General features: G+C 42.2%; 3 protein-coding genes across 8 annotated transcripts in view; 2 read left to right on the top strand and 1 right to left on the bottom strand.

The window, feature by feature from the left end:
- Positions 1 to 8: 8 nt before the first annotated feature.
- LOC136439287 (zinc finger CCCH domain-containing protein 18-like) lies at positions 9 to 12367 on the bottom strand. Of its 5 annotated transcripts, XM_066434613.1 has the most exons (24): positions 12162 to 12366; positions 10667 to 11677; positions 10282 to 10347; positions 9916 to 10000; positions 9353 to 9409; positions 9019 to 9104; positions 8700 to 8798; positions 8251 to 8402; positions 7863 to 7992; positions 7390 to 7428; positions 6768 to 6892; positions 6242 to 6271; positions 5787 to 6056; positions 5330 to 5527; positions 5065 to 5130; positions 4648 to 4677; positions 4167 to 4248; positions 3831 to 3911; positions 3390 to 3436; positions 3082 to 3252; positions 2570 to 2721; positions 1997 to 2424; positions 1776 to 1887; positions 9 to 1612 (listed from the first exon to the last, which is right to left on the bottom strand). In XM_066434613.1, the coding sequence occupies exons 2-24, from the start codon at positions 11633 to 11635 to the stop codon at positions 1356 to 1358; spliced, it is 3732 nt and encodes a 1243-aa protein (XP_066290710.1). In that variant the 5' UTR covers positions 11636 to 11677; positions 12162 to 12366; the 3' UTR covers positions 9 to 1355. The 5 variants fall into 5 exon arrangements, with proteins under 5 accessions (XP_066290710.1, XP_066290713.1, XP_066290711.1 ...); XM_066434616.1 differs by lacking the exon at positions 3831 to 3911 and having other exon boundaries at positions 12162 to 12367; XM_066434614.1 differs by lacking the exon at positions 4648 to 4677 and having other exon boundaries at positions 12162 to 12367.
- A 237-nt stretch (positions 12368 to 12604) lies between these two features.
- Positions 12605 to 15995, top strand: LOC136439296 (uncharacterized). Of its 2 annotated transcripts, XM_066434657.1 has the most exons (5): positions 12605 to 12912; positions 13388 to 13474; positions 14787 to 14974; positions 15151 to 15237; positions 15358 to 15995. In XM_066434657.1, exons 1-5 carry the CDS (start codon positions 12715 to 12717, stop codon positions 15452 to 15454), a joined length of 657 nt encoding a protein of 218 aa, XP_066290754.1. In that variant the 5' UTR covers positions 12605 to 12714; the 3' UTR covers positions 15455 to 15995. The 2 variants fall into 2 exon arrangements, with proteins under 2 accessions (XP_066290754.1, XP_066290755.1); XM_066434658.1 differs by lacking the exon at positions 13388 to 13474 and having other exon boundaries at positions 12610 to 12912.
- Positions 15996 to 18795: 2800 nt separating this feature from the next.
- The window catches only part of LOC136439281 (atrial natriuretic peptide receptor 1-like), an 11668-nt gene continuing 7460 nt past the window's right edge, over positions 18796 to 23003 (top strand). Inside the window, exons 1-6 of the mRNA XM_066434606.1 lie at positions 18796 to 19831; positions 20605 to 20764; positions 21278 to 21461; positions 21866 to 22010; positions 22191 to 22262; positions 22548 to 22733. Coding sequence (XP_066290703.1) covers positions 19147 to 19831; positions 20605 to 20764; positions 21278 to 21461; positions 21866 to 22010; positions 22191 to 22262; positions 22548 to 22733 — 1432 coding nt within the window. The 5' untranslated portion in view covers positions 18796 to 19146. The remainder of the gene's footprint in view (positions 19832 to 20604; positions 20765 to 21277; positions 21462 to 21865; positions 22011 to 22190; positions 22263 to 22547; positions 22734 to 23003) is intronic.

Raw genomic sequence — 23003 nt, 5'->3', positions numbered from 1 at the left:
CAAAACACTGGTTTTGAGAGTTTTTATTCTCCACTTTTGTGACCTATAGTCTGCAGGGTACTACAAAATTTACATTACATAATTTTTACTATAACCACCTCAGTGTGATACAGTTGACTACACTTTACAGTCGTGACTTTAAGAGAAAAGGGACAAAGGATATTAAGGTTTAATGGAAGGGTGAGTCAGATGTAGAAAGCTTCAACTGTCCATGTGGTTTTTAAATGTATAGTATACAAAAAAAACTCTGAGAGCAGCTTTGTTTTAAATTACACATTTTGGAGGATATACGTCATACAGTAGTTGTAGAAGTCCTCTTACTTCTCTAGTCACCAGTAAATACACAACAGAACACCCTTTTTACAAGTTTTTGTACTGTTCTACACTCCAAATCTCCTTGCCAGTTTACCAAAGAATCACTACAAGTCGGTTTACACAAAAATTGTTACAACAGAGTACAATCGAAAGCCAAAGCAGGTGCCAATGTTAAATCAGATGAAGTGAGAATGTTGGTGCTATCAGACTCAAATATTCACAGCAAGGATTAGACAATAAAAGTACACAGGACAATGAACCAAGCACAGTCCCTACCTCCTAAACAAAGATGTTATACTGTACAATACATTAGTGTGTTGGCTACTCATGTTAAGTATGCATTGCAGCAGCAAGGTGCATTCACAATACCATGAAAAAGTGATAAAAAGTAAATTAGTAAACATAAACAAAGCCCCTAATTCTGGGTCTTTCTGCCATGCCATACTTTAAGTGGCTTACTGTGAGGAAATTAGCACTACCACTACAACAACAGAGAAAAAAGGCCGCCACATACATTGGAAAACGACAACCCTAAACATCCCATACTATCTTGTGTAAACATATACATAACCATCACATACTGTTTCTGTGACTAGTTTTGCATTGAGATGCACCCAGTGTTTAGTAAAACTAAAGGAAGGTACAGTATTAGTAGGAAGGTACATGTATAAGTAAACACTGTACAATGTAATGTAATGTACAACGCCATTTCCAATGTACAGTACTAATTTCTTCTGCCCAAAAATCCCCAGGATAAGTTATCAACTGGTTTCACCATGTGCAATCTGCACTGAATAAAACCACAGAAATACATGTACATGTAGTACAAAAGAAATACATACCATGCATAACTGAGCTGGAAAATCCACCATCCCTTGACAGTACATAAGTTAGATGTCCCAGGGGGCAGGCGGACGTGTACAGTTGTAGTAGATTGATACACAGGCAGTTAAAACCCTGCTACACATTTTTCTTCTTCTCTGTACAGCAGATTATTTCATTTAAACTGAACGACCCACCGTAGGCAAACCAACCTAGTGTTATTGCATCTTTTTTCTCTTCCTTGCGATGGCATCTTCTACGGCCTTCAGCTGCTTCAGAAGCTCCTCTCTGCGGGACAGGGTGCTCTTCTTCTCCACAGGTTTCTCCGCGGGTGGTTTTGCTGCCGGCTTACCTGCTGGAGCTGCCTTTGGTGCAGGCGGTTGTCTTCGAGGCTCCTTCGGGGAGGGCGGCTCGCCTGGTGGTGTGAGTGGTCGCTTGGCTTCCGGTCGGCTTCCCGCACTCGGCCGTCTCTCTGCTATAGTTGTGTGCAAAACAACAGTAAAATTTATAACTTTCAGTCCCAAATCTTACATACCACATTTGTAATTAAGTAGAAACAGTTCATCCAAAACCTTCAGTCCCAAAACATTTGACAATACATGTACAAGAAATGATGAAAGCATAAGACTGTGTTTCACCTGTCTTGATGGGTGAGGGGGTTGGGGCTGGTCGAGCCTTCTTGGCTGGGGGTGATTTCTCCTTTTCTGGTGCAGCACGTTTCTTACTCTCTGGTGGCTTCTCAGCAGCAGGCTTGAAAAAGACAATTTGATTTGTTAGAACATGGTGTCCAAGATCAGCACACAAGATGGCAAATAAAGCATCAATCATATCAGGACAGCACAGTGCTATGCTTTAGTACCTTGTTTAGAAGTGTTAACTTTATAGGCTTGTGGGCACTGTATTTCATGGCAGGGCCTTTGTTCTGTGCAGCTTGTGAAGACGATTTGGCAGAGGCTTTCCTCTTTTCCTCTTCATCCCTTCTCATTTCCTCCCTCCTGCGTTCTTCCTCCCGTTTCTTCTCGTCCTCTCTCCGCCTCTCTTCTTCCCTTCTTCTCCCATCCTCCTCCCGTCTTCTCCTCTCCTCCTCCCTCCTCCTGTCCATGTCTGGTCTGGGTGGGTCTGGTCTACGCCTGTCGTTGGGCGGAGGGGGGTGCCTTTGGGGGGGACCCTGGGGTCTGCGTCCACGAACATCTCCCGATGGAGGGGGTGGACGCTGTCTTGAGGGATGTGGAGGCCCGGGAGGCCTGCTTTTAGGAGCTGGCTTGGCTGGTGGTTTCTTTGGTTTATCTAGAAACAAAATTCGAGAATTAAAAATTACTGAAACATTTTGCACCTATTTTACTATCAGAATACAGAAATAGAAAAAATGGCGCAACTACTGACCTTGCTGCAATATTCAATGAAAAATAAAAGAACACTTCTGTTTGCTTACCTTCTTTTTTCTTACTTGGAGACGGGGAGCGTGAAGATGCTGATGAGACTGGGCTAGCCATGTTACCGTACAGGTTCTCTGAGTCGGCACTGATGCTGGAAATACTGCTGGACAGACTGCTAGACCTGGACGACACACTGCTGGCACTCACACTGGAAAATACACACAGCAGGTATAAATCTCACCAGACGGCAAAGTCAATAAGCATACAGTACATCCATATGTATGATGCTCTCAATATAGCATCTAGGTATGTGACGTGGCATGCATGCACCTGTACAGACTGCTTTAAACACAGCATCTACAAGTATGATTAGGTATAACACTAAACATAGCACATATACATGTGTATGATTACTTCATGGCTATGTGACTAGCTCATTTCCTTTATGTGTTACTAATAGAAATATCTTATTTTTGGCTTTTTCTATTTTTTTATGGTATCAAATGTGATAAACTATCAAGTTGACAGAGAATCTTGACAATCCAGAACATAAAGTTGCCCTTCATACCTGCGAGATCGAGATCTGGATCGTGAGAGGGAGGATCTCGACTCTGAACCTGACCGTGATGGCGTACGGGACAGGGAACGGGACAGCTCCGAGTCAGAATCCGACAGGGATGGCGACAGGCTGTCCTCGCTGTTTGTGTCACTGAGACTGGGAGACCGACTCGTTCTGTCTCTGTAAATGAAAGGGCAGACATGATCAGGAGGAAAAGTGTTTATGTTCTTGTAATGCTGTCTTCCTGTCGCACATTACACATCAATTGAAAGGTTGTCTTGGTTCAATGAGCAACAGAATGAAGAGACAAGACTTACTTTTTAGGTGAGGCTGGCTTGTCTTTCAGACTCTTGCGTTCTGGAGCCTATACAAAGAACAGAGGAAAGTCTGTCAGAGCCATGTAAAACATAGTCAAGATAATTACCCCACATTTTAGTTGGTGACTACAGAATTACAGTCAACTTTACCAGCTACATACTGCAAAATATTGCAGATTGAATAAAACTCATGGACCACTATGATTTCCTATGGTATGGGACGTGCCACTCAGCTGACTAAACAAAATTATTTACTTTATCAGTCGATAGAGTGGTACAAGTGATCCACCAGTATAAATGACCCACATCCCACGTGTACCTATATGATATATGTCCAATAAGAGAACATTCAAAATCAGCAGCAGATATGAGACACCCAGAGAAGTGTGGAAAGGGAGACTGGACAGAAGAGTTTTGTCAAGCTAACACGACAGTAGAGACCTTTGGTTTGTCTCCACTAGGTGCCTTCCCTGCTGCCTCTTTAGCCACAGGTTTTCCACCCCTGGAGGCAGCATCCGCAGCCTCATTATGGAAGAGATGGGCAGTATCAGTACCAAGCCTACCAATACAAACTAATCTACAGCACATTAAAAACAATACTACTATTCATCAGCTGTGATCCCAACTACTGCTGCCCTTATACCTGTGAACATCTATTCAATTCACAAACATGGTATCACTATGTGCCAAAGAACTGTAAAGCATGCTGAATTTACAACAATGATTATTGAACAAACTCATACAGTGTACATGATGTGAATTGGACTGCTAAGGTACCTTTTTGGTGGAACTGGCAGGCTTCGCCCCAGACTTGGCTTCAGCAGGCTTCTTTGTTGATGGTTCAGGAGCCTTCTTTTGACTATACAGAGAGATGAAACAAGCAGCAGTCAATATCAGTTTGCCTTTACAGCATGCAAAGGAATACTTCAAACTGTAAATGTCTACATTTTATCACATGCTAAGTCCATACTCTTAGTTGACTTAAAACTAAGCATACAATATACATTATAGAAAAGAGCTGGGAGAAGGGGCGCCATGGTTTGAAAGCGGACAGATAGAGTAACCAATGCAAGGTGGAATGGTGCATGACATTTTGTGGATACCAATATTAACATGTTCTGAGAAATATCTCACGTCACTGTATATTTCAGAACAATTTTCTTCATACCGGCATTTTAGTACTGGCCATCTAGCAGGCCTTCAAAGTAAGGAGAATAAAGAGTTTATAAGCATATCACTTAATTATCTATTTAATCACCTTGGCTTTTTGTCTTTTGGTGCTTCAGTTCTGAAATGACAAAGGAAACAAAATTTGGACATCCCTGCAATCCTAGCACTTCTACAATCAAGTTAGTCAAGAATCAGGAATGTGGCATGTACTGTACAGACCAACCAAGGTTGGCACTTTTGGATTGGGGAGGAGTTCATTTGCAACCTCTACACATGAGCAAGACCTGTACTTACATGTATTAGTAAGATTTCACTTCCAGACACCATAATAAACAGAGCATTTCGTAATTTACATTGCAGTATCAAATTCCTTACATTTCAGGTCCTGACATCTGAATGACAAGCAAAACATGCGAAGGTCGAATCAACTGATGATACGTTAATGGCCATGAAAGAGACCACAACAAATCCTGTACACACAGGGAAACGATAAGAGAATACATACTTTGGCGCCTTTTCTTTTGTCTTCTGAGATGGTGCCTTTGACGTCTTTTCTGACAAAACTTCCTTCCTGTGACACATAAGATATGGTGACATTTAGTTCCATGCATTATACACCAAGCTGGGTACCAGAATAGTTTAGCCTTTAGTTAGCAAATGATCAGAGGAATGGGTAAACACTGGAGATGGTGTCAAGTGAATTTACAATTTCAAGCTGCTCCAAGTTTATGTGTTCCTGGTTACTGGATCAGTTGAGGATAGGTTCTTACTTAGCAACTGTTGGTGGTTTCTTCTCAGCGGTCCCCTCTTTCTCTGCCCCTTCTTTCTTCTTTGGTGATTGGCTGGTTTTCCTCTCCGGAGATGGTGATAATGAGCGGCTACTGCTGCGACCAGAACGGTACGAGCTTCCCGAGGAGGAACGACTCGAGTAGGAGGAGTAGGAGGAGGACCGGGAACGCGAGGACAAGCTGTGGATGGGAGGGACAAAAGTTTCAATCCTCATAAGCTTTTATACATATCCTTTTTGTCACTTTTACCTATTAATGACTTGAGAAAGCATTGACTCACTGTTTCAGAAAACAGACACATTGGAAAACCAATACTGTCCTTCTTTCTTTCTTATAAACAAAAACATCTATCATTCTTAGCTTACTTGCTGTCAAGGTGGAATTAAACTAAGATATCACTGCTACAATATATGCATCATTTAGAGAATTAGAACGGTACCTAGAAGAGCCAGAATAAGACACAGATGATCTTCGAGACGACGACCGCCTTCTTCTGCGACCCCGCGACCGACTGCGACGAGGAGATGCCCTTCGACCTTTCGGAGACTTCGACCTACGCCAAGGATCTTTCCACTCGTCTGCTCGCACCCGCGGCGCTGTTGCCTCTGATCGCGGAGGACGGTCAGGACGATTGGGCCTGTCCGGTCGGTCTGGTCTCCCGTCTTGTCTCGGCCGCTCTTGCCGGTCGTCTCTAGGTCGGCGAGGTGGTCTGATAAAACAACGTCAAATATCTCTGGTCAGAAATCATGCATTTATTCAAATGGTTATCCTATGTACCATTTCTAAAATCTGTTTTCCATGTGCTTTGAAACTGAAGTTGTAGAAAACAAAGTCATACAACAAAACAAAGAAACATTGTACAAGTGTAAGTGTAACAAAGTAAAAGGAAATCACCTTTGAGCCACTGGAGGTCTGGGGCCTCTTCTGTAAATAGAAAAAGAATGCAATTTTTCAACTTGCATTAAAAGTCATGAGTCATTAAAGAACCAGACACACACATCTAGCCAGGCTTGGTTGACTTTTTAAAGTCATTTGATGCCTTTTAAAATACATAACACGATTATCGAGTGTTAGGTATTAATGAACTACAATTATCTATCTGTGCCTACAAAAGTAGGTACATCAATCATATTGTGCATGAGCAAATAAAAGTTCACATACTTCATTTGCCATGACAAACTGTATCCAGAGTAGATATCATCTTGTATCAACTAAGGTTACAAGCTGATATAGATACAAGCTACGCCATGATGCTTCTATTTATATTGAACCTGACCTTGCTTTGTGCCTAATTTGGATGCTACGACTTCCTTTCTATGTTCCACCAAGAAAAGGGTAAATGATTTTTGAACATGTTGTTAGATTGTCTGATGTCATTCCCCAAGCCACATGTTTTACACTGACACTTTGATGCACCTACCTTTCAGGAGGGGACATAGATCTGGGCCGCCGGTCCCTTCTTCGATCCCTCATTCTTTCCCTGTCTGCTCTCTCACGTTCCCTCATTCTCATCTCTCTTTCTCTCTCCCTCTCTCGCATTCGTTCCTGGAATTAGACCATGACCATGAATAAATGTTGGGCTATCATATAAAACATAGCTTTGAACAAGCCACAATGCAAAGGAACTATCCGCAATGCTAAGGAACTAGCCACAATGCAAAGGAACTATCCACAATGCTAAGGAACTAGCCACAATCCAAAGGAACAAGCCTCCAAAGAAAATGATGGAACAACAGTTTCATGCAGAGCAACGCAGTTTGTTTAAAAAAAATTCAAAAAATTGGAAGCTGGTTATTCTGTACGCTGAGCTACTGAATAACCAGCAGCAATATGATCATTCTTATATAAAAATGAATTATTACAAAACCAAGTTTTGAGAGAATGAAAAATTTCAACCAAGTACACGCCATGCAGTTTTTTTGCTTTATTTCTTTGCGGTGAACAGGAACTTTTGTGAAATACATGCTGGATTCGAACCAAACACAAACCAAAAAGAATTTGTAAATGTTTTTAGCATTTGCTTATTTTGTTTTCCTCCTAACCTGTCTTTGTTTCCCTCCTGTTGGTGAGGGTTCCGCCGCCTCAAAGGACAAGAAACAGGATAAGTTACCATTAAAGAAGTCTCACACCTCCACGCAATATAAATTACATCTCAAAACAGGACTCTGTTGTGTTGATTCTGTTCCTACTTCCTACACAAACTACCTGTAAGAAAAACACATGTTGTGCCTGTACATGTATATACAGTACTTCATACAAAATGCAAAATCAACTTCATAGAAAAGAAACATATCATGCCAGTGTTGCAACATATTAAGTCTATTTCTGCCAGAATAGTTGAAGTTTTCACACAACATCTTTGTTTTGCTAACTGTCTGAATTTGTGCCTGTAGTCTCTAACTACATCAAGTTTCTCTTGGTCCTGATATCAACATTATTCTCAACGAAAAGTTCTTCGCTGGCAGAAAATACAAATGCACTGTACATCCCGCAAGTACACGGACTGTAGACTCACCCTATGCACAGTGTAGTGGGGCTCAGGCTCCCGGGTCCAGCGTACGCTGAAGTTCTCGTACTGACCGGGCTGCCAGTACTGATCTGGAGGCGGCGGCTCAAACGGGAAATCTTGCTCTTCTTCTTGGAACCTGCAGTTCAGGTAGAAGTGTACAGGGGGCATAAACATCTAAAATAGTGATTTATTGAGATGAATTGCCATCCACCACAAACAGGACACAACAGGAAGCTTTCTATCTGTACTGACATCCCATAACATTGTTAATGTAGCCTTCATAAAATGAAGGATAACTACAGAGAGGGAGAGAGACAGAGGGTACCTTAACCAAAACACTGTTGACATCATAACTCATATGCTAAATGAATAGTTTTGGTTGTAAGACATTTACCCAAAAGGCCCTCCTTCTGTCCTGCTGGCCTGTCTCCTGAAGAAGTCATTCTCCTTGTTGTTGTCAAATTCCTCTTCAGGGATGGACAGGTTCATGCGCTTGTCCTCAAAGTCTTCATCCTGTTCCTTACGCTGCATGGCTTTCTTGCGAAGCTACAGAGAAACAGAGAAATGTGCTGATGTAAGCATCAATCTTAAGGGGTTAGTCAGACAATTCCAATTTTCAGTCAATGACAAGTGGAAATCTCAAAAGTGATATGTTCAACCTCTGTCTTGACCACTTCTCATAGAAACATCTGATATTGTTTAGCTTTGAGACAGGATTGTACTCACTTTAAGAGATCTGATTTCCACATAAAAGTTTCACCTTCTGATGATGTGTTTTAATTGTCATTTATACTCAAAGCTATGTCTTACTGGTTCACCACATAACAACTCTTGGTCTCTTACCTCTTTAGCATGCCTAAGCCCCCTCTCCCAGGCAGACTCTACAGGAGGTTCAGCAATGGGTGGGGGAGGGAGGTCCTCCTCTGCATGAGCTGGACCAGCCTTGGGAGAGAAAAGAAAAGAGGTAAGAACAAGCGAAGAAGACTAGTGAGTAGCACATATATCCTGATGCTTATGTACACTATGCATTAACTCGGAGATCCATACTGAATTGGAAAGTTTTAAGATACAATCTGCTGTCAAATTCACTGTATGCAAAAATCCTACATCCTACAATAGCAATAATGTACGACAAAAAAAGAAAGGAATAGTAGAGACATACCCACATATTGGGCCCCATGGGGTGGGGGCCCAGAATGCCTGGCCCACCAAACTGGTTCTGGTACCTGTCAATCATGGAGTAGGCACCTACAACAGACCAATGAGAGGACTATTAACTTGTCTCACAACAAACATTACCTTCCAACAGTGAACAGCAACCAAATAGGAGGACACACAAACCCAGACCTGTCATTATTGTTACTGGTGGCCCAAACCATATTCTTTGAAATACAAAAGCGCTCCTTCCAATGTTTTTATTTGTTTGTTATGCAACTAGAATAGAAAGTTGCAAGTTGACAAGGTACAGGATAAATGAAGTCACCGGCATTGCCTACCTTTGTCATTTATACCTGGATGCAGAAATCTACATGATGCTCCCCAAGTACAGTTGCCTGTAGAAATCAGGAGAATAAAATCAATGGACAAGACTGGGCAGGGTTCTAGCTTGTGTACTTTACTTAGCGTATCGGGCTATCACACTGTTATTTGCAACCACCATGCTAGAGTAAGGACCATGCACCTATTTTCAACTAGTGTAACTGTATCTTGCCAATAATTACTAGTGTAGTAATATAGGATCAAATGGCTCCGGGGGAAGTGTTAATATGACCCTCTTAACTGACATGTAGTCTAAAAAGTACAATCCCCCCCCCCCAACTTTGGTACCCTTAAAATGCCCACTTCTTACCTTGCCAAAAGCTCTACATCATGGAAGGGCCAAGACCTAGTTCCACACAATTCCCCCTTTCCATTACCATTATGCTAAAATCAAACCCTAGGTAGAACCCTGCTGGGTAATACTTACAATAATACATTATGATGATGAGAAGATGGATCATTATGTGAATGCGTTTTGACACATGGATCTGTTATGCACAAGACTACCAGAGTTGCACACCTTTGACATAAAATCTACACAATGAGCGCTGCATGGGTTTCCTTCCTGATGGATCCTTCACTTCTCCTTCTTCCAGGTCATCATCCTGTAAAAAAACAAAGTACTACAATTCATACTGGCTGTACACAAGACATACTTTCAACATAGACTTCAGAAAAATCACCTTGTTTTCTTGTACAGACAGATGTATTTTTGTGTATGTTAGCTCTGTCTCTTGCTTAACTCTCAAAATGTATGAAACAGAATTGCCTCTCAGGAAAAAATAAAACCTACAATGGTTAACTGTTGAACTTAACTTAGCTACAAACTATTAAAAGCTGGTGTGTTATGCTGTTATGCCAACCACTTAAGAGTCAAACAACCTACCTCTCCAAGTTCACCATCATCATCATCTTCACCTTCCTCACTCTTCTCCCCATTGTCAGTGGCCTCCTGAAAATTATTCAGGCAAGATAAACAAGGAGGATAAAGCAGTACGACTATGACTGGCATTTCTTTGATGTGATATTACTAACTACGAATAACGACAGTATCTTTAGTTATACAGTCCGTTGGTTGATTAACCATGCAATTCATGATTGTAACTTGTTCAAGCTACTGGTTACAAAATCAAACAGAGAGACGGTACACTGTGCACATAATAGACAAGTTTTTGTCAAGTTAGAATGCACTAGTCTACTGCTGGATTAATGACATATTTTGGTCAAATAAAAAATATCAGATTGAGGGAGACTATCTAACTGACACAAACCTTCTTCTCCCCCTCTCCTTCCTCTTTGTCATCCTGACCCAGTTTGTCAGATGTGTCTGGTTCTGGTTGGTCTGGTTCCTCACCCCCATGGACCGACGTATGATCCTCCACATCCTCATCATAGTCTAGCTCAGCTTCATGTTCGTCTAACACAGGCGTCGCTGCATCAGACTGGTCAGCAGTCACATGGTCCACATTCAACAACACTTTTGCAGTGCTGCCCACTGATTGGTCGGCTGAGACCCGATCTGATTGGTCAGCCACACCTGACTGCTCTGCCCTGCTACCATCTGATTGGTCAGCTACAGTACCTTCTGACCGACCAGCAGTGATGTTGTCCGATTGGTCAGCAGCATCATGGCCTGATTGGTCAGCTGAATCACAAGCATATTGGTCTATGCTAACACCTGATGGTTCAACTACAGCCCCATGAGCTGACTGGTCAGCTTTTTGGCCCCCATTTTCAGACTGGTCAGGAGCCTGGTCTGTGGAATCTGATCGACCAACTGGCACCTGGCTTGAATCTGACTGGTCAGGTATACTAAAGGCCAGATCTATCAGATCACTTGGACTGGTGGAACTTCCTACATCCTGGGCACCTACATCTCGCCTCTCATTGCTACTCTCTACCTCCTCCCTCCTCTCGCCGTGTGTCCCGCTTTCTTCTGCTTCTCGGACCTCAAGATCAAGGTCATCATCATCATCGCTGAATGACTGTGACACCACGGGGGCCTGCTGTTGTGAGCTTACACCGTTCACAGCACTGCTATCCGCCTCCTGATCCGAATCATCAGAAATGTTCTCAATGACGTTGTCTGGTGAGTTCAGTTCTCTGTCTGAAACATCACTGTCATCTTCAGGGTCCTCTTCCAGTAAGGCCTCGTCAACCTCATCTTCATTGTCATCTGAAATGCCGAGCTCTTCGTCGCCCAGACTCACCTGGGAACCTTCATTGTCAGCTGCATCCATTGCAGCCACTTTTGTACCCAACAGGTATCTCTGCTATTGGTCCTGCATCAAAATATATCAGTCTTGATTAACGTTACCTGACCTGAAAAATTATGGAACAGATCAAGTTCCTTCCATTTCACACAAAAAAACTAAAACCGAGGGCGTTTGTATGCACAAAGCTGTTACGCAAATGTGTGAGTAATTGTCTAAATTGCATCGATAGCAATTTCGTTAACTTCGGTTCATCAAATTACAAAAGAAAGCATGGCAAGCGTGTTCGAAAATCCGGAACAGAGGTGGGGAGGGCAGAATTTTAGGGAAGGGTCGGACTTGGAGAAAATGTATGGTGCTAAGCTTCATATGTGCGGCTAAGCGTTCAAATTCCATACCTGCTATCGATGTTAACGATACAGCAAACTTTAGGGGAAACAAAATCACGAATGCATGAGTTACAAAACCGCCAGGACGATTTTTCTTCGCCCATCACACGTTTGGGAACAACAACGCCGCCATGGCCTAGAAAATGTCCATCAGAAACCCTTACCGCAGAGCCAGTTCAGGAAGCCGATCACCGATGAGATTGGTCAAGATTTACAGAAGTGCTTTCCAAGATTAAAAATCAAGACTTTGGTAAGAGCATACGTTAAGCAATTGTTCAAAAAGTACGTAAAGACGTCGACAGATTGCGGTCACTCACGCACGGCAAGCGCCGCCATTACTAGAAGCAGTCTTGCGTGTTCATTGGTTAGTTTGTATCACCTGACCTAAACAGTGCCATCTGTCGAGATACCTTAGAACAACAGGTTGTGTCCTCCAAAGGAATATCTTGACGTTTCTTCCAAGTATATGTTCCATACTTTTGAAACAAATTCTTGACCTTTAGATATGATGAGAGTAAGTTTTGAAAATGTAATTGTGTTTTTCTTTAAATCTCACGGAAGTTTCATGTATCAAGAGCCCCGCCACAATGGCATGTTCCAGCCGTCACGTGACACGAACAGGTGAGACAAGTCAAATTTTCTTTTCCTTCTTTGGAGAGAGTGTACGTCAAGCGGTGGGGCAGAACTTTTGGTCTCCGCGCTTCTCCTGGGTCCGTTATGGACGGTATGGGTGATCGGGAGCCTCTCCTAGGCCAGGGGTCTGCAGGCGTGAGGGAACGACACACGGGCTCGGCGGAGCAGGCAGAGAAGGGGGAACGGGACATCACCCAGGAAGAGTGGTTCCACGAACTGAGCAAGAAGGTCTACCTGGCACGGCGCAAGAAGCCCGACCCGTGGTGGGTCACTGCCTTAGAGGTATGCAAAATTCTGTCACCGTGAAGGAGTTGGGTGGGAAGTCTTCAGAGAAAGCAGACTCTTGTCGAGGTTATGCGAACACTTTCCTCACAATGAGGATAATATTCTTCTTCCAAATATACTTAATGAATGTCGTATTGTGTTTGTGGTAAACATTAAATGTCCCCTTACAGGTGTGTTAGTTCATATAAGATATACGGGTAAGTCGATCCTCTGAAAGTTTTTGAAAAATTCTGTCACAATATCAGACAGTTTTGATAACATGAAGAAACGTGAAAGTAAGTTTAGGCCAAGGCATGTCTCAAGAATAAAATTCCAGATGCTTCTGAACACCTGACAGTAACGTTAAACATCAAACGGAATTTTATCTGTTGGATCTGAAATTTTTTAAGCTTCTCCCTGCAGACAGAACTCAGTCAGAGTGCTTCTGGATCTGTCGATTATAAGTTGTACGTCACTTTTATTTCAATTCCAGGAGGAAATAACTCCTCTTGAAATACCTCAAATGAGCACCATACTACAAAACAGAGATCATATTGAAACTGCCCAAACTGCATTTTATGTAAGTGTGCAACCTTCACAATTGCAAACATATTTTCTTTGACTTTCTTGCTACGAGGTTGCATGTTAACAGCAAGGACAAAGGCAACATTGTTTATGGTCAATGACAATGGATTAGGTATAAAAAAAATATGTACTGTACAGTATACTGTAATGTAATATTGCAAATGAAATGGTGCTCTTGCATGGTTAGACTGCATGGGGTGTGTAACGTAATGCAGAACAACAATAGGACGATAAATAATTCAGTGGTTGATTGGACAGGATTACTTGGTGTGGCTTCTGTTACCATGGCAACTATTGACACGTCATGGGCAGTCGTCCTTTTGTCTGTTATTATCTCGCTAAATGGTTGGGTTGAAAAGGAATGGTAAATGTAAAGGAGAAAATATTGTTCGCCCAAAGTAGATGTATATTTCTTTTATCAAATGTAAAAAGAAATTCTTTTTGGTGAAAAATGAATTGTCAGTCTTATTTAGATTCCCAGTATTATGGGTAGGACCCACAAGTTTATATTGAGTATTTAGCCTATTATGGCTCAATTAAGGTGTTGGTTTCACCTATTTTGACAGGACTAATTCTTTACCATTTTTAACTGTAGATTGGATCATAAATCCAGAATTCTGGTGATGAAAAAATACCAACATAGTCAATACATAAAGCCAAAGCCGAATGGACTTAATTACTTCCTGGATTTAAGGCAGCATCAGAACATAAACAAAGAATTGTGAGAAACATCTTAACACCAACTAGATGATGACAAATTGCCAAATGTTCCATGTTTGTAGGTCCACTTCTGTGGAGGGTTTGTTATCTCCTAAATATTTTCTTATCTCTTGTTGATACAGTCTGACTCAGAAGGTCATGTTTAGGTAAGGGTATTGAAAGGGTTTGGATACAAACGTAAGAGGCCAGCACAGAGGGTTATGCCAAAGTTGCATTCCATAGCCATATATGTAACCATTTACTGCTGCTTGTGTGGGTGGTACCAGGAAAGTGGCTGAAGACCTACTTGTCTCTTGGAGTGTTTTAAAGATCTATTCTGACAAGGTGCACTCACAAACAGTTAACATTGCAGTATTGAATGTGAAAGGTGCAAATTAGCAAGGCTGAAGATCCAGAAGGATTTTTTTCTCAATATCTTAACAATTACAGAGAATCATCTAGTCCTTAAAATTTCAAAAGAATACTGATGATCTTTATGATGTGGAAAAGTAATGAAATTGAAAATATGCTGGCTATCAGCACTGGATTTTCAATGAGGATTGAGGTTATCCAGTTTCAGCACAGTAAACTCTGTGCTTGCTCCACAGATCCTGGTCATCCTGTTTGTTGTGGGGTTTGGCTACTATGCCTACAACTACTTCGAGCACCTGCACTTCCATGTGACCAATGGCTACGCTCACCTGGGGTACCCACAGGCCCAGCACTTTGTGGCACACAGGTACCTGGAGGGGAGAGGCGTGGACAAGGACCATAAGATGGCCATGGACTGGATGAGGTAGGTGTACTTTATGAATGTTTTACCTCCCTCATTACATTTTTATTACGTTACCATTTACGATCTCATGTTATAGTCCTCTTGTCCTCCAATCACCTTTATCTCAAATTCACTTGATGCTCAGTTTGGTTCTTCTTAATTATTTATTTGCTTGTGTATTGATTGTTTACCTGCAGGAAGGCAGCTGACCAGGGCCACGCCCATGCCTCGTACAACCTTGCCATCGCTCACCTGAAGGGGCTGGAGACAGATGTCAGGGATGGGTAAGATATTTTTTCATGGTTTTCAAAGCGCAGTTAAAGCTTGCAGTATAAAGGGATCAGTTTTACACATCTATTTATTACACAATTCATGTATTTCATATTTCCTATCTCTCTGTACAGGGAAGCCAGGCAACTTCTCGAACATGCAAACAACAATGGCGTGAAGGAGGCACATGATGTTCTCCACAATGTCTGCTATGCTGGAGGAAACTGCTAGGGGGCTCCCATTTAAATGTGTCTGTAGTGATAATCTTGGCAGCTTCTTGCAGCGTTACAAGGGTTTGTAGATTTCTAATGGAGCTGATAGGGGATGGAGAGTGCCTTGTGTGAGGAAAACACACGTAATGCTTGCTGCAATGTTAACTGGTGTCTATTGAATGTTTTCATTTGTCTATGTTTAATGCCTGTGCTGTATCATATTACATACCATGCAAACTTTTTTCAGCACTTACTATATGATAAAACTCTTTAAGAATCAATATTTCAAGACTTTGTGTGCAATATTTACATGTTTGTATTTGAAAAGTGATGTATCTGTGGGACCAGATAGAAGTGCTCTTGACAATCAAACTATGTTCTGACTGTGGAAATGTGGTGACATACTTAGTAAGTCCAAAACTATTCTAGGTGAGCAAAAATACATCAAGTCCCTCCAGGATGATCAATGGCATGCTGGAGTGCTGCTTTTTAAAAATCTTATAAGGGGCCTGTTCTCTTTATGATGTACAATCTGCATTAAAACTTCAATGTAGTTTCTATCATGCATTTATAGCTCTGTGCTTTTTTTGTTTTATTGCCATTATTCACATTCCACACCTTGGCTAACATGTTATTTTGGCAACACCCATGGGCAGAGCCTTATTTTATTTTTTTTATTTTATCACATGGATAGGTCATAGTACTTTCCTCATTTGTGTTTCTTTTGTACATATTATTTTCCATCAACCAAACATACATATCAGTAAGGGAAAAAGCTACCTTACCATCATAGCTATGCAATGTGTTGTTGTTATGTGGGACCAATGTTTCATCAAGGCACCAATCCATTTTGTACTAGCATAGCTTGTGTTTATTGATCAGAGTTGTTTTTGTCATGTATTGTAACTGAGTAGGTTCTCCTAATTGTACAGTATCCTGGAAAGGAACATAGACACTAGTGCCTTCAACATCCAATACTATACAGATATTTATACTATATCAAATATCTATAAATGTATAACTTTACTTACATATCAACTGATCTGTTAAGACTATGGTGAGAGTACTTGGTAAAGGATGACAGTAGATATCATACTTAATAATCAGTATGTATACTGCTAGTTTCTGATTGTGTGATGTTGCAAGACGTGAGGAGTTGTGTCATACTTAGAGCTGTTGTTACAATTCATAAACAAAAAAGGTGACTGGCTTTGACATAACAGAAACTCGCAACATTGGGATAATTGAAATGTATCCTTAAGCTTCTCTGGTGTTAACTTTCGAACAAATCAGTCACATATGAACGTAATGTTCATTTACTTCAAGACTTGCTATTTCCATGGTAGATCAGACTCAGGATTCTGGCAGACAGGCTTCACCACTGTCCATACGTTTATAGACATTGTTAACCCATGACCTGACTGGCAATCCTTTCATTTAATGTGACCACCTCCCATCACAATAATTCCCTTTCCGTTCCTAACATAAGTCAAATTTTTCTCTTCTAATGTGTGTATTTAAAAAATGACTATTTAAATGGTATTGATGCATGCAGTATTCATATTAACTACTGTGGAAACTACTCAGAGATATCAAATATTCTCAATCTGTATTCAACTGTGTGTTCCAAATAAAACACTTAAGATAGTACTTTCTTTTGTATTGAAGTTCCTTGACACTCAAAGCATTTTGTTTGTTCAAATGCATGAGAGCAACGCTATAATTCTAACCTGACATAACCGTTTTGGTTCTTGGCAACCTGTCAGAGTTTCTAAAAGCCACCACCACAGTGACAAACAACTAAGTTTACCTTGGAGCAATAATAGACTACGGAGCTTGGATATGATAAAGAATGGGGGTAATGGAGACGCGGAAAAGACTGCACTAATTTTATCACTGAAAACATTCTATGCCAAAGTTCTAAGATTTCCACTAGTTGATTTTAGAAAACAGATGGCTGCACCAACCGTTTATCAGAAAAGCAAATTTGCACCAACCTTTCCAAACAACATTCCCCTCCCCGCAATCCTTCCTGTTCCGCAGATGAAGGACGCTGAGGAGATGTCCATGGTCGGTCTTCGCCATCTTTGTCCTTCACATTCCTTCCGCTTAACAGCGTTCTACTGCCTTGCCTTTGCATGCATCATGGCAGAGGTCCTGGTAGCCCGTGTTTACACAATCGCTCGCTGGCTCAGGGTAATGACCCCCTCCCGACGGTAACCGTCGGGCCGGCCGCTAGGAGCGCGATTTACTCAGACAAAAGTAGCCTCCTTCGCAGACTTGAAGAACGGCGGCATATACAGTATATTGGGGAGGGGGGGATGACACACACAAGGGAGTTATGTAGCCGAGGGAGTTGTGTAGTCCTAATAGGACGGCGGTCAACCCTCGGCTACACAACTCCCTCGGCTACATAACTCCCTTGTGTGTGTCATCCCCCCCTCCCCAATATACTGTATATGCCGCCGTTCTTCAAGTCTGCGAAGGAGGCTAATGCAAAAGGTCCTGGCATTAGTCATGAAAAATTATGTATTTGTACCCTGGTAAAAGTTGACTAATATACAATAATGAGGCACAATTTATCATTTCGCCCTCAGAGTCAGTCCATTTGGTAGTCACTTTGTAGTCCCAGACAATTAATGGTTTGTGGTTTCTGAATCAAGAAGTCATCACTGAAGTGCTATTCCAAGTTGTCTTTTAACTAATACACCCACGTGTTGTTTATTCACGAAGGTTCGCTTGCAGAGATGCCCTGCTTCATAAAGTTTTCATCACTACCAGTGCGCCATACGATATATACAGTCAATAGAATAAACACAAATATGGGCTTCTTTGCTTTTCTCCAACTTTCTGCGCTATGGCCTACATATCTTTGTTTGAGTAACACTCGAACCAACTGGATACGTCCGCGTTTCCGTTGACACGCAGGCAGGGCCGGTAGTTAGTATCCTGAGTACGGCAAGTTGCGCAACTAACTGTGACGCAGTGCTTTTAATGCGACTTTGAACCGTTTTTCAATGTCTGGCCGTGTAATATGACGTCAGATATTGATGAAACATGCAGGGGACTATGAATCCGTATGCACCATATTTTCTTGCAATTGGTGCAGAGGATACTTGCGGGTGCAAAAGCTAAGATACAAAGGATTGCATCGTATGGAGTAACTGTACAGGAGCAAGTTTCCTATCTGACCTAACTCGTGCCCCTCTCCTGCCATCACTTTACATTGCCAAAGCCCCTCCCTCCTTCCTGAAAAAATAAGTCATATTAATGTTTATTAATCTATAAACGGTAAGTCAACATTTACAGCCCGATGTAGCAGTCCCTTCCTTCCGACCTGCCACTGCTCTAAAATGACTGTACCCACGTGCCGTTTGTCACAGGTTCTCATTTTACCTGTTCAAACAAACTCCGATTACGGCGGAAATATTGCTTGTTGACATTTTTCTCACTCTTGTTACGAAAACAGCCCTGGCAGACGGGACACATGCTTTCTGGTGATTTCACGGTTGACTCATGAGTTCTAGTGGCCCTTTTTTATCAAGGAGAAGATGATGTGACGTATTCACCGGATAAGATTGCCTGAAGGAAATAATTGTGTATTTCATAGACAGGAGGCAGTGCCAATTGGCACTTCATTGAAAGTTTCGTGGACCTGTACGGTATCCTGAATGCTGACAGTATCTACGAAGAGACACGCCTCACCGCAAGATGATGCTATTTCAACACCTGCTCGATTTCGTTGTTGTGTTTGTACTTTTGTTTCTTTCTAACCAAGAGGTTCAGGGAAGTAACAAACGCTTTACTTTCGCCTTGGTGTTTCCTGAGGACACGGAACTGGAGGCGGTTACAGAAGTCGCAGTCGACAACATAAACTACGGGCCGGGATCCCTCCCCAACATCACATTTAACTACGAGTATCGCAGCAGCAGCATAGACGGGAAATGCGACGCCTTCTACGGCATGACGTCGTTTTTCAGCATCTTCCTCTTCGGTCCCTCCCAGATTTCCACAGTGGGGTTGATCGGTGTGAAGTGTGAGGACATGTGTAAAGTCATGCCTGAGACCATGACGCGGCTGAAGATTCCCTTCATTTCTCCCTTCTGTTCTAGCCCCACCGAACTATCCGATAAGACCAAGTACCAAACGTTCGCACGGACGACATTGCCGCCAGACAAGACGACAGCCATATACACCCAGGTGGTCACGCACTTCGGCTGGACCAAAGTGGTGGTCGTCGCCTCCCAGGAGGAGTCGTGGCAGATGCTGGCCAGCCACCTGACCATTCAGCTGCCCGAGAGAGAAATTCAGCTGGTCAAGCGGATCAACGTCGAGCTAGGTGCGAGCAGAGAAACACTGAAGGCGACGCTGCGAGAAGCCGCAACGCACTCACAAAGTAGGTGTCGAAGTTTCAAGGCTGAAAATTATTGCTGTGAATATGAATGTACATGCTAAGGACATTCTAACGATGATAAAACTCTACTAAAATTTACTAAATGGTTGTGACGAAATTTCTTCAAATCATTTTTCAAACAATGTTTAATGAATGGTAGAATGCCCCCCACCCGTATGTATTTTTGACATTTGTTTATTGCCCGGCACCCACCACCTGTTGATTCCCATTGTAAAGTGTGGCATGACCAACTCCTCCAGGCTTCAGCACGGATGTAATAAGTCAGCTATTGCATTGAGACATGTCGGTTCACGGTTTGATATCTGCGCAGTAAAGTCGTCAAATGTGTAATGACTACGCGTTTGTGAGCCAACCGGTGGAACCAATTATGGGAAATATCTATAGTCATAAATCGAGTGTAGCGACTAGCGAGACACGTTTTTAATATAGCAAGATGGACAAGTTTATCCCCACGCAAATATGGGCTTTAAGAAAATATTTGAATTATACAAAAAGCCACCATGCATTATGATATAAGTCTATAAAACTGCCATCAGCACGTCATATTTTCTAGTTCTTATATCGCAATAATCATGACGTCGCTTGCTTCGCCTTTCCAAATGCTTTTTGTCGCCCAATTTCCACCGACCGGGTAATGTGGTTCCCAAATGAAGATTGCCAATCTTTTACCACAGCCTGTAACGCCCCCCCCCCCCCCAACCTCCCACTATTAAACGCCCTCTAACGATTTCCACCACACCCTACAATACATGTAGTCATCATCCTGTGCGTGTCGTCCCTGATACACCACGAGGAGAAGGGCGCGGACGAGAGACGGCTGATGCTGGCGGCGCACGAGCTGGGGATGACCGACGGCACGTTCGTCTTCCTCACCCTGGAGAGGAAACCTATCACAGATCTAGCCATCTTAGAGAGGTATAGCGCATTTCCTGCATCCTTATATCAGTGTAAACTGTCTTCAAAACAGTATAATATGATATGATACAATATAGCATAATACATGCCTGGTACCAGTATAATGGCTTGGAAAAATCCAAACATTATTGATGCCCCAAGAGGAGACTTGATTATTTAACACATTTATTTAGTTAGTATTAGTAAAACATGCCAAAACACGAAGTAAGTAAAAAAGTTGTGCTAGTGATTTTTTGTAAGAGTAACTCTCAGTAATCACTACTTTTCTGAACTAAATAAATGTGCTAAATAGCTAGAGCTCCAAGAGGGTATTAAAGGGATGGAAAAACAAACAAAAAGTCATAAAACAGTTAATCCGTTACCTTACAGGAGTAAAGGTAGAGTAAAAGTACTGAGTATCTTGTACGCAGTTACTGGGGGGAAAAGGCTAAAACATTTCAAGGTAGTTAGAGACAAAACTTTTTAGGAAAAAGCATCCGGATGGTTGATACATGACGTTCCGCGTCCTCCCAGGGCGTGGCGGATGAACGACACAGAAGATGAAAAGGCGCGGGAAGCTTACGTCTCCGTCATGAGGCTGGGCTGGACACTGGCCATCGGCTGCGACCTCATGGAGTTCCAAAAAAGGGTCAACGACAAGATGCCTGACCTACATATCCCCAAGAAAGGAGACGACAATGGACATAAGACTGTTGAGGTAAAGCAGATCGAATGTTTGAGATTGGGTTTTCGTTACAAAGGACCTCTAATGGTGAATGTTTATGCCTCAGTTTGGTGGTCTGTACTGTAATGATGCTCTTTATCAGTAGAGCGGAGGTCACTCTAAGTATTCCAACTTCTTAACACATGCTTCTTTAAACTTGGAGTAAAACGGGGTTAGGGTTATAATTAGGGAGAGTATTGATGTTATAATTAGGAATATGGTTAAGGCTAGGAATAGCTATTGAATACCCTTTAAAGACTATGAATACGAGATACTAGTAATATGAAAGACTATTATATGGCATCTAGTTATTCAGACTCTTAAAAACTCAGAAATGTGTATAGTGCATACTCTAACATGGACGGTGTTGTTGTTTTGCCCGTTCCCGTTCGTGTCAGGATATAGACAGGCTGGTGGAGATGTCGAACCTGTACAACGCCGTGCAGTTACTGTACCAGTCCTTACTCAGAACATTCGCCCCGACACTGATCCACAGTGACGGCCGAGAAGGGAGGGCTGACGAGGGGTCTGGGGTTCTGCCGGGTAGGAACTACTATATCATAACAAGAACATTGAACTAGAGATGAGATAGCAAATGTTTTCGACACATATTTTCAGCCTTTCAATTGATGTTTATTTTCTGACGTGTCTCGTTGCTATAATATTGTACCTATGCGCAACTGATGTACTGTGTATCGTTCATTCTGTCTCTTTTTCTATTAGTAATTCCAGATGAATATCAGGATCCAAATGAAATCCAGATTAGCAAGAACATGCGGAACATGAGTTTTATAGGTGGGTATTTTCTTATGAGTTTCGCACAAGTTTGCCCGACCTTTACGCATTTTATTAGATAATGAACGAAGAAGCACCCTTTGCTTAGAAATGCAATGTAAGGACACTGTCTTTAAGACGAAGAAAAGTGTATAAAGGCTGCTTCAACGTTAGACCCCTGCTGCAAGAGCTATCGGTGATGTTTTGTCCCCGAGCTCCGTGATCATTTCTCGTTCACACGTAACTCTACAGTTTTTTTTAGGAAGTTTTTATCAGTGGCAGCATCCACTTTCTCCTGAAACACAGGCTTCTGCAATGAGACAGTCTACATGGACGAGGATGGCGACAGGGTTGCGGACTATGCCCTGTTCCACCACAGTGTGAAACAGGTTCGCATGATAGCACAGTACAACAAAACAGCCAGACGGTTCTACAGTCTGGTGGGCGAGTCCTACAACTACTGGCCCGGGGGAGCGTGGCCTCCCAAGGACGGTACGGTTCTTTGCGTCACTAATGTTGATAAAGACGCTTAGGGCTTGTGGTTGGAGATACATGATTAATGGAACTGTGAAAGGAAACTAAGGTAGAAGAAAGGATAGAAAGGAGGATGGCAAGACAGAGAGACTGTCTTGAACGAGCATTAATTGATTTCAGGCTGTCGGGCACATTTTGTATCATAGCCAGTTTCAACAGTAGATATTCAATGTTCAAACACATGATGTACAAATGTACTACAAAGCGATGAAATAAGCGATACTATCA

Source organism: Branchiostoma lanceolatum, chromosome 7 (genome assembly GCF_035083965.1).
Source record: "Branchiostoma lanceolatum isolate klBraLanc5 chromosome 7, klBraLanc5.hap2, whole genome shotgun sequence".
NCBI classification, from domain to species: domain Eukaryota; kingdom Metazoa; phylum Chordata; class Leptocardii; order Amphioxiformes; family Branchiostomatidae; genus Branchiostoma; species Branchiostoma lanceolatum.
Note: the sequence above shows the minus strand (reverse complement) of the source record. Positions and strands in the feature narration are given on the sequence as shown.

What these genes read in the sequence shown, in the direction of transcription:
- LOC136439287 (XM_066434613.1), bottom strand. Translation starts at nt 11,635, where the DNA reads ATGGATGCAGCTGACAATGAAGGTTCCCAGGTGAGTCTGGGCGACGAA. An exon ending in GTGTAGATTTTATGTCAAAG is followed by an intron (nt 9,410 to 9,915) that starts GTGTGCAACTCT and finishes TGATTTCTACAG; the next exon opens with GCAACTGTACTTGGGGAGCA. An exon ending in TCTTATTCTGGCTCTTCTAG is followed by an intron (nt 5,528 to 5,786) that starts GTACCGTTCTAA and finishes TCCCATCCACAG; the next exon opens with CTTGTCCTCGCGTTCCCGGT.
- LOC136439296 (XM_066434657.1), top strand. Translation starts at nt 12,715, where the DNA reads ATGGACGGTATGGGTGATCGGGAGCCTCTCCTAGGCCAGGGGTCTGCA. An exon ending in GGTGGGTCACTGCCTTAGAG is followed by an intron (nt 12,913 to 13,387) that starts GTATGCAAAATT and finishes TTTCAATTCCAG; the next exon opens with GAGGAAATAACTCCTCTTGA. An exon ending in CTGCCCAAACTGCATTTTAT is followed by an intron (nt 13,475 to 14,786) that starts GTAAGTGTGCAA and finishes CTTGCTCCACAG; the next exon opens with ATCCTGGTCATCCTGTTTGT.